The 10015-nt window shown below is 36.8% G+C and overlaps 1 protein-coding gene across 1 annotated transcript; it reads left to right on the forward strand.

The window, feature by feature from the left end:
• The first annotated feature begins 4289 nt into the window (after positions 1–4289).
• Positions 4290–8945, forward strand: LOC108374899 (angiotensin-converting enzyme-like). Its single transcript, XM_017630941.1, has 7 exons — positions 4290–4386; positions 5691–6598; positions 6662–7007; positions 7630–7850; positions 7943–8083; positions 8267–8445; positions 8839–8945. The coding sequence occupies exons 1-7, from the start codon at positions 4345–4347 to the stop codon at positions 8889–8891; spliced, it is 1890 nt and encodes a 629-aa protein (XP_017486430.1). The 5' UTR covers positions 4290–4344; the 3' UTR covers positions 8892–8945.
• Positions 8946–10015: the final 1070 nt, after the last annotated feature.

Raw genomic sequence — 10015 nt, forward strand, 5'->3', positions numbered from 1 at the left:
AATTTCAGGGCTCATTTTGACTAAAACTATTAACACTATTTTACTGATTGATTTGATCTGAACAACAGTATAGCAGAAACAACTCTCCTTTTAGACAAAGTTTTTTAATAAAACAAAACCTACTCCATAAACTATAAGAAAAAAGGTAAAGGTGCAGGCTTGCTTTGCTTGCTTCGCTGCGAGAAGTGTCAAAAATTATTTGGAATACTATACTAAAACGTATAAAGGCTGGCAGCTTTTCTTCACTTGCTTTAAGCGCCTCAAAGTTTGAAATAAGCAAATGTCTGATTTGAAAGCGTTTTGTATGATTTTAACAAAGAGGTATGTTCCTTTCAAAATACATAAATTCAAACAAAACTTTGTTTACTTAATTTAAAAAAGTCACAGAAAATGCAGGTAATTCGAAATTAAATAAAAATGATTAATTTTTTCCATATTTATATTTAACATATCCGTTATATTATAGTAAAATGTTCCAAAGCCCACATTTACAATTTTTACACGAGAGGAAACAACTTCTTATAGCTCTTTTCTTCAAGTAAATCGCTTTTTTCAGTTATAGTTTTTTTTTGGTAAATGTAGATATAGATATGTATGTATCACTATTATCATTTCTTTTAAATACAAACATTATTTCGCATTAATTTAAAAATCAATCTGAAAGTTTTTTTATACATTTTTTAGAGTTTTATAGGAAATAATTATTAACGTTAAGGGAACAGACATTGACTTTTCGACCAGCCAGACAGCTGGTTACTTTGACAGCGTTCCAAGCCACCATTCGGCCAAGCAAGTTTTCAAAGTAAATCAAAGCAAATTGAAGTCAGCAAGGCGCGCAAAGCAAGCTTGCATTGGGCCAGCGCCTTAAGACTTCTTATTTTCCAAAAGCTCTGAACAAGTATGTAGTGAGTACGTTGGAAATTCCACATATTGCTTAAATTAACATAATTCAAAGTCACTTGGACTGGCAAAAAGTAGGTGGGTTCACTTAAATTCATTTGCAATTTTTAAGAAAAAAAAACCGGCTTCCAGCCTGGTGTCATTCAGTACTCTCTGTGTCTGTTGAGTACATGGATGTTATTTTTGTTATTTTTAATAGCTATTTTTACAACCTAGCGTATTCCCAATGCAAAAATTTATTTTTTACAAGATTTTTTTTTTCATTAACTATGTGCCAGTTTATTCATGTGGCTTACATTAATCGGTTAACATCGCTGTTAAAATTTCCTCGCAGTCGCATGCTAGCCGGCAAATGTAGACCAAAAATAGCTCATTCAATACAAACACAAAATTGAGAGCCGAAATCCATAAAGACACCATTTGCGAACAAATAATATAAAACTTTTTGACGCTGAGGTAAATTCCCATTATTTTTGGCTGCTCCTGCAATGCATCTCGGGAAAATAGGGACAACTAAGAGTAACCTACTAACAAATAAAAATTCCGACATAAAATTGTTGTTTTTACCATTTTGTTGTTATAATCACATGCTTACAATTTGAGGGCAGGCAAAGAAGAAGCATTGGCGGCAGAAGCAGCTGCAGCAGAAAAATACGAAGAAGAAGAAGAAGACGAATCATAAAAGGGTGAAAAGTAAACTTCTTTTTGGGGGCAGTAGTGCTAACTGTGCTAGTATGTGACAGAAAGTATAAAGTGAAGTATGTGATGAAAAGTAAAGTGAAATGGGGGGGGAATTAAAAAGAGATACAAGCATGTCAAAAACTTCAAAACAATGAAAAAAGTGGTAAAGCCATAAACGCATGCAGTTTCGTACTTATATGTACATATGTACATATTTATACTCATATGCATATAATATGTTTGTATGCATATGTGAAACCATGCTGCATGTATTAGTTAATATTTATGTGTTCGCATTTGTGCGCGCGGGAAAGGGTAAAAACAACAAATAGCTGAAAACCCCCGTTTAGGGAAAGCAAAAAAAAAAAATATATATATATATATTTTTGTGGGGTGTTGCTACTTTGCGGCATTTTGTGCGGCGTTCAGTTCATTCCTTTATTGTTGCATTTTTGGTTTTGTTGCTTTTTTACTTGAAATGCGGTAGTGAAATTATTGGGGAAAAGGAGTTTACGGTTAAGTTAATTATATGCAACTGAGAGAAAGCGAAACAGCTAAGTGGCACACGCCAAAGGGAATATGAAGGGTCACAATATAAAACTTGTTGTATAGGAAAGGTAAGTAAAGTCCAATATTTATGTAGAAAAATGAAAAACGTGAAAAGAAAAATAAAGTTGTTATTAAAATCATAAATTGGGGCGAACAGAAAAAACTGTTGAGAAAGTTATAAATAAAAAATTGTTTCTTTACAAATTTAACCATTTTTTTAACAAATATGTGTGTGCAGTGTGTCAAGTATATGCTCATAAAATACTTGTCAATAAAATATATTAAAATCTACTTAGTAAACTACATGAATTCAAATTTTCAACACTTAGCATTAAACGAGAGACATTAATTAATAAATGAGGTAAGTTTAGGAGGAAAAGAGGGCGTCGATGGAAATTTCCATACTTCTACTGTCAGACATACTGTCACAATGGCCACGTGCGAGAGTTCTAGGAGGACTCATATTCCCCCTAACCGGGTTGCTTTTACATTACAATATACCCACCTTCGATATTTCTGCCACACTGTAGAAAAACTGTGACTTTTGGTGTTTCTTTTAGCCGCCTCCTTGACGACATTCTAAGACATTGACACGGAAAGTGGTCAATCGATTTATCCATCCATTATAATCGCGACCGCTTCTGTAGAGAGAAATCGTTTGTATTCGCCCTATCATGACACCGGTCAAAGCTCTTACTGCAGCTCTGCTGAGTTTCAGAGGTTCGTCCGCATTTTACATATTTACGCGCCACCATAATTACCTTGAGCCCTGACAATCAGCTTTTTTGTTCGGCGAGTTTTTTTTTTTTGTTGTTGTTATAGCATACAAGTGTTGATGGAGTGACAGTCCTTGGCCAGATATAAATCTGGGTCGCTTCGGTTACGTAGCGTGTCGTGGGAAAGATACGAGTCCACGAGTCTTTTGTAACGGCTATAGTGCATCTCATCACCTTTACCGTTTCCTTTTATTGTTATGACCGGGAACCCAAGTGTCATTTTGAAATGGTATACATTGATGGAATGCAGTACCATATTTCCATCCAATCCCCGATTTTACCTCTTTGAATACTATTATTTTCAAATGTGTTTGTGGAAGTGTTATATTTAGTAGAAAGCAAACTGGCGTCTCTTCAGCAAAGGCTAAACTGATGCGTGTCAGAAATTAATTGGTTTCAACATCGTAGCCTCTCTAAGACCGCGGGCGGAAGGAAGGATTATCCATGGGTCCGTTCTGGTTGGCCAACTCACATTTTTACCTAGTTCTCCATCCATTAGCTCCTGTGTCTATAACCTTGTTTATTACTCTCTTCTGCTTCTTACATTTTGTTGGGGCTTCCTCCATATTGCTTTTGTCTGCAGTAAAGCAGGGTATATTGCTTAAATTCTATTGTTACCACCAACCACTTTGTGGAACCTTATCTCTGAGGGTACTTGTGCATTTTGTGTTCGTTCTAATGTGTGAATAGTGTTCTTTACCTTGTACTCGTATGAAGGTCGATTAGTATTTCAAGTGTTTTTGGAATAAAGAATAAAACAAATCTATCTAAACCATTCTGCCTGATTGTTATCTAGTTTCCCTAACCTAAGAGTGAATATAACCCTCAACTCCTTTCAAGACTTTTCTACACAGTCATCTGTTCAGCATCCAGTCCCGCTATTTATTTTGAACGGATCGAAAGACTTGATACTCAAAGCTACCTTTATCTTATTCACAATGTCTGAGATGTATTCTCCAGGATAATGAACCCACATTGCTGCTGGGATACTTGAAATTTGCTTGGTGCTAGTTAGCAGTTAATTAAATAATTAATTATTTTTTACATACATACACAATACAAAGCCAATTTATTGAAAAAAAAAGGTTTTGTTTATTTCTTTGTCTGTTTCATATTTCATGGTATTAAAACATTAAAACATACTTAAGCACACAGATATATGTAGAGGCATGTACCTATTTATAAATATATATATACACAGCGTTCTTGGCATCGGGTTATCAGTATTGTGGTCACCTCAAATCGTTCTTCTATTTACATACAACACAAAAGTTAATGCTTTGTACAGAGGAATTTATGTACTTGCATATGTATGTATGTATGTGCAAATTTCTTTAAAAAATAATGCCAGACAATTGGTTGATAAATTAAAAATATTTTAGTTTCATTTCAGCGTTCTTCGTGAAAGGTGCTCTGAAAAATTTATGTTTGAAAAAATATGGCGTTGCTTAAGTGGAGCTGGCAGCTCTCAACGCTGCTGGTTAGTATTTCAAATACAAACATATGTACATACATAGTTGCCTAATGAGTTTAAAGTTGATTCTAGTGACAAATTTAACTAAACAAGACAAATGAAATCTTTAAAAATGCATTGAAAAAGAGTCTAAACCCGTATATATTTAAAAAAAAAAAGTATTTATAGCTTTAATTTTTTCTAATTGAACAAATGGACTGGTTCATAGTTCGGAATTTCATATCAGAAGTACCGTAGGAGAATATTTCTCCATAATTTTTGGATGCTTTGCGCTCCTAAGAAAGGATTTTTTTTTTGAGAGGCGAGGGCTTAAAATGCCTTCGCACCATATTTGTAGCAACTTTTGCTCCTACGTGAGTGGGGCGATGCCACTAAAACAATCCTTGTTCCTACCCTAAAAATTGTTGTAACCTGGTACCACTTTCGCATTACTTGAAGGTAGAGAATCCCTAATTGGTCAGTGTCAACTCTCCCTGCGCCCAGGGCCGCTATGTTTGAAGCCAGTATCTAGCTATTGGCTCGTCTTCGTAAAGGGCTCAGCCCATTGCTACAGGTTGCCAGTTTGTCGCTCATTTATACGGTTACGTTTCCCGCTTTTTCGATCTAAACATACTTTCGAAGTATTTTGCAATATCGTCCAAAAACTGGCGTTGATTTTTTGAAATTTTTTTGTTAACGGTCTCCCGCATTTGATTTCGGCACCAAAAAAATTGTTAAAAATCAACGGGATTTTTTAGCCGCTTAAAACTTGCACTAGAATTGAAGGGGCTACAAAATTGCATGCTCGAAAATTTTTAAGAAATTCTGAATAAAAGTGAAATTTTTTTTTAATTTATATAAAGAGCGAAATTTGGATTTATATGGTTTCTATTAATAATGAACTATATTTTCATAAATAATAAATGCAACAAATTTTTTTCATGAAAATAACTGTGAAGATTATACACATTAGGACAAAGTGTACACTTTTATTTGTTATATCGAGCCCTTACCGCCAAAATAACGTAAGCGACTTTTTTTCAAAATTTTCTTTTTGATGCAGAAATGTATCTAGATGCTCTAGGAATATTTCTGCATCAAAAAGAAAATTTTGAAAAAAAATGTCGCTTACGTTATTTTGGCGGTTAGGGCCCGATATGTTTCCGTTATTAAAAATTTATCCAGCACAAGTTTGCCATACACTGCACCTAATATTGGTCTCATCTACATTTTTTCCTGCTTTAACTATTAAAATAAATATCATCAACTCATTTTTCAAACGCTTTCAAATAACCCTTCTTCTCCTTCTTTTAATTTATCAATTGCTGCAGATAACAACATTCATCTGCACCGCACACTCTCAACAAAACTACACCCACCCAAATGAGCAATTCTCACTCAACGAAGAGGCAGCCCAACATCTGCTCTCCCAAGTCAACGATGTCTATTGGGCCAGCGCTACAGCATATCGTCAATTCGCCGACGACACACTCAGTCCCGAAATTTTGATGCGTGAAAAGTTAAGGCCCTTCTATGAGACCATGCAAAAATTCGACTGGCAAAATTTCGTAGACCCACTACTGAAGCGGCAATTTGAAGTGATTTTGCGCGGCGCCAAATATCCACCAATCAATTATAAGTTTAAGCGGGCCACACACACGCTAAAGAACATGCCGCGCAAGAAGTGGGTGTGCAACATGAAGGAACCCACCCAGTGCAATATGGCTTTTGTGCATCAAATCAAGTCGATCTTTACGAATAGCGACGATCTGGATGAAATTAAATATTACTGGAAGGAGTGGCGCAACAACATGCCCTCTGAAGTTAAGGAGGCGCTGCACTACTACATCGCTTACTATCAAAATATGAGTACGCCAGATGTGCAACCATCAGCTCACTGGTACGATCAGTATGAAGATCCGCATATGATCTATGAACTGGAGCAACTAATGGATGCGCTGCGACCTTTCTATCGCGAAATGCATGCACATCTGCGCAATGTGTTGCGGCACAAGTACGGCGACGATGTGATACCACCCACTGGGCTCATACCGCACCATCTCTTGGAGCAGGTTACCTATCAGGCGTGGAAGAAGGAGACTGTGCTGCAGAATCCCTTCCCCCAACGCAAACTGCCCAACCTACAGACCGAATTAGATGGTGAGGGCCTGCAGCCGTTCGATTTGGTCAATATTAGTGTGCAGTTCTTTAGTTCGCTGGGCTTCAGGAATCTCACAGAGTAAGTCTTAGTCATTTCATTCATTGTAACTATTTTTTATGTACACATTTCTCTTCACCTCAGCGACTTTATTCGCGAGCACTTCATTCAAATGGACGTCGGCACTGGGGGGCCTGACTGCAAGTCGCGCATTTTCGATTTCGGCGAAGTGGAGTTGCACTACTGCCCCAAGGTCTACTACAAGAAGCTGTTGCAAACACACGCTGACATCGCCGCGGTGCAGTATGCGATTGAGAAAAATAATTTCCGCGTTGGTCTGAATCAGGAAGCTTGTCCCGGATTTGGCGCCGCTTTGGGCGAGGCTGTAATTTTGTCGGTGTCTAATCCAAAACACCTACAGCAACGTTTGGGACTCTTGAAGAATTATGAGTACGATGACATTTTGAACTTGAATCGCCTGTACCGAATGGTGAGTAGCGACTAGCATTTGTAAAGTAAGAAGCAAGTTCAGTTAGGTGTAAATAAGATGAAATAGAACCAGCAAATAAGTGTATCCCTATGACTACAGGAGCTTAGGGGCTGGAAAGCAACTCGATTTTGGCACACTATTTTTTCCATGCGGCAGCAACTGTATATCAAGGCACTCTTAAGATAAAGATTATAACAATATAATACCAAGCAGAGAATTTTTGGATCAAAGCAGCTCCAGGATCGGAAGACGCCTGCAAAGATGGCCCGGAATTAGAAAATAAAGTTGAAGGTGGTATTTAGAGGGAACAATTAGGAATACATTTGTTTATCCGTCAGCCAAGGTGTGTTGGCTTTCATCTCAGCTCAGCAGGCACTTCAACCTGAGACCCAAATAAATATATGAAAAAGCGATTATTTGAGGTAGTAGGCGGTGGCATTCGCAACTTCCAAACTTGTATATGTATTTAATAACAAAGTTTCGTGATGAAACATTAGCCCAAATATTTTAGTTTTGAGCTACATATATGGCGCCATTACCAAATGAAATATTCTGTTTTTTGTTTTCAATCATGAACATTTTTACTTCCTCATTCCTTTTATTATTTGATCTCTATTTTCAGGCTGCTCATACACTGCTTACACTACCTACTTACTTTGTTCACGAAAAACTTTGGGTTGACATGATTGATGGCAGAGTGCAACCGGAACATTATAATTGCCACTATTGGAATCTAATGCAGAAATATATGGGTGTTGAACCGCCAGTAGAAACCAATGCTGGCGTATATGATATGCCTTATAAGTTCTACGAAGGCATTGTTGATCAGTTTCGGAGCACAAAGTAAGCGAACGCTATAGAATTTATAGTATTTAATACGAAATTGGTGGAAAACTGATGTTAAATATATAAGTGTGTGGCATCATTCTTTACAGAAAATTGTTTGATGAATTTTTGGGCTATCAAATTTATCGCGTCATCTGCTTGAACATTGGCGAGTATGAGCGTCGTAATGCCTACAAGCCATTGGATAATTGCGACTTTTACGGAAGCAAACATGCAGGGAAATTTCTGTAGTAAGTAGCTGCTAAGGAATTTAATTAAAATCTGTTTATGAGAAAGTGACACAACAAATGAACCGCAAAGCGCTAGTTTTATAAGAAAATTTGAACTGCGATTTCATCAGCGCAAATAAATTATTTTGACTTTAGACTAACAGAAATGTCTCTAAACTGATCTTCTATTTTTTTCTTCTGCAGCGACATGATGAGCGCCGGCTCTTCCAAGCCCTGGCGTGAGGTCATCAAACCATTAACCGTAATTCATTTGACAAATATGACTGCCACAGCATTCCTGGAGTACTTCGAGCCTCTGAACACATGGATCAGCGATGATAATGTGAGCAAGAATCTGCGGGTCGGCTGGATGCCAATCGACAGTAAGTGCACGTGTCATTAGCCAAACGCATTCTCACGCTCTTTCATACATTGCTGTCACAAGCCACAACTGTCTTTCACCTAAATATTCGCATTTATGTTTGTTACGGTGGTCCTTAAAATCCAATTAGCGATTTTTTTTCAGACTCACCCCTTCAATCGGTCACAGATATCACATATAAATGTTGGTCCTTCAAAAGGGGTATCTGAATTTTGACCTCTGCGCGCCACGCCTTAACCGACTCCAATCGGGGCCAAAATTTATATGTGATATCTTCGACTATAGTAGCATCGACGTAGGGGTTGAGGCTTAGGAAATCTGATGTAAAAATTTGCTTCCTACATTTAAGGACCACCCTAATGTTTATATGTATGCAATTTCTTTTCACTTGCAGAATGTAAGCGTGGCACAGCGCCGCTACCCAATGCCACCAACGTGGCTTATTGAACAAAAACAAAAGTGAAAGGCGTAAATGCGTGGCACATGTCAGCACGTTTCAAACTGTAATCTGTACAGAATCTCAAGCAGTGACAAAACTAACGCCGCAGCTGCTCGTCAACAGCATCATCGTACACCCACGCTTTGCAAACTATAGACATATGGGTGCACTTATTTGCACGTATATATATACGAGTATAAATAAATATACAGATACTACATATGTATGCACATATTAATGTGTTTTTTTATTTCCGCTCAAAACGGATGCAGTTGTTGAATACTCGCAGATTCATAGAAACGTAATGTCAAAGAAAGCCACTTGCGCAAGCGTTGATGAAATTTCTGTTTAACATATCGCATAAAAAGCAATCCTTTGATACTGTTTATTGCAGTTTATTTCAAGTGGTGCCACGTTTTCATTGTCGAATTAAAAAAGTTATTTGTGAATAAAAGCAAAGCAAAAGTAAATTGAAATATGTTTGAGGCATTCACAGAAAATGGCGAAATTTGATAGGCGCAGTAAAGTGAATAGAGTTTATTTTGGCCGGGCGCTATTGATTTTATACAGTAAGATTTTACCCTGATATATGCACCTATTTCAGTTCTTTCAGTTCAAATTTTAGGTAGCTAGGACTTACCGCTGATTTTTGGCAATTTTTTTGTGGAACGTTTGCTCACAAAATAATTCTCGACCATAGTTTGCATGGAAGAAAATACGTGAACAAAAAATGTCAAACTTGAACTTATTTACACTATAATTTAATGGGCTACAAATTTGCATACTGAAAGAAATTCTAAAAACTCTGATTAAAAAGTTAACAATTTTATTTAACATTTGTTCCATTTAATTTCTGTTGAAACAAAAAAAGCGAAAGTTTTTGTTTTAAATATTTAAAATATATACTTATGTATGCCTTCGTGTTCTATCTTTCGGTATGGATGTTTCCTTTTTTTGAATTTGCGGAATTCTTCGTGTTTTATTGGCGACCACTTTGGTGTAGTAGTTAGCAGTTGGAGCCACGATTCGGCTATTGTTAATTATGTTATTTGATGACGAAGTGACGTACTTTTACTACAACTACAAAGCTGTAACAAAAAAATAAAACAGAGACCCAGAATAATAATTATTT

The sequence above is a fragment of the Rhagoletis zephyria genome, unplaced genomic scaffold (assembly GCF_001687245.7).
Source record: "Rhagoletis zephyria isolate East Lansing unplaced genomic scaffold, Rhagoletis_zephyria_1.1 Rzeph_scaffold_08249, whole genome shotgun sequence".
In the NCBI taxonomy this organism is placed as follows: Eukaryota; Metazoa; Arthropoda; class Insecta; order Diptera; family Tephritidae; genus Rhagoletis; species Rhagoletis zephyria.

Bases quoted from the DNA above. Each gene is read 5' to 3' on its own strand.
- LOC108374899 (XM_017630941.1), top strand. From the start codon at position 4,345: ATGGCGTTGCTTAAGTGGAGCTGGCAGCTCTCAACGCTGCTG. The intron at 8,084-8,266 runs GTAAGTAGCTGC...TTTCTTCTGCAG, and splicing joins CATGCAGGGAAATTTCTGTA to CGACATGATGAGCGCCGGCT. The intron at 8,446-8,838 runs GTAAGTGCACGT...TTTCACTTGCAG, and splicing joins CGGCTGGATGCCAATCGACA to AATGTAAGCGTGGCACAGCG.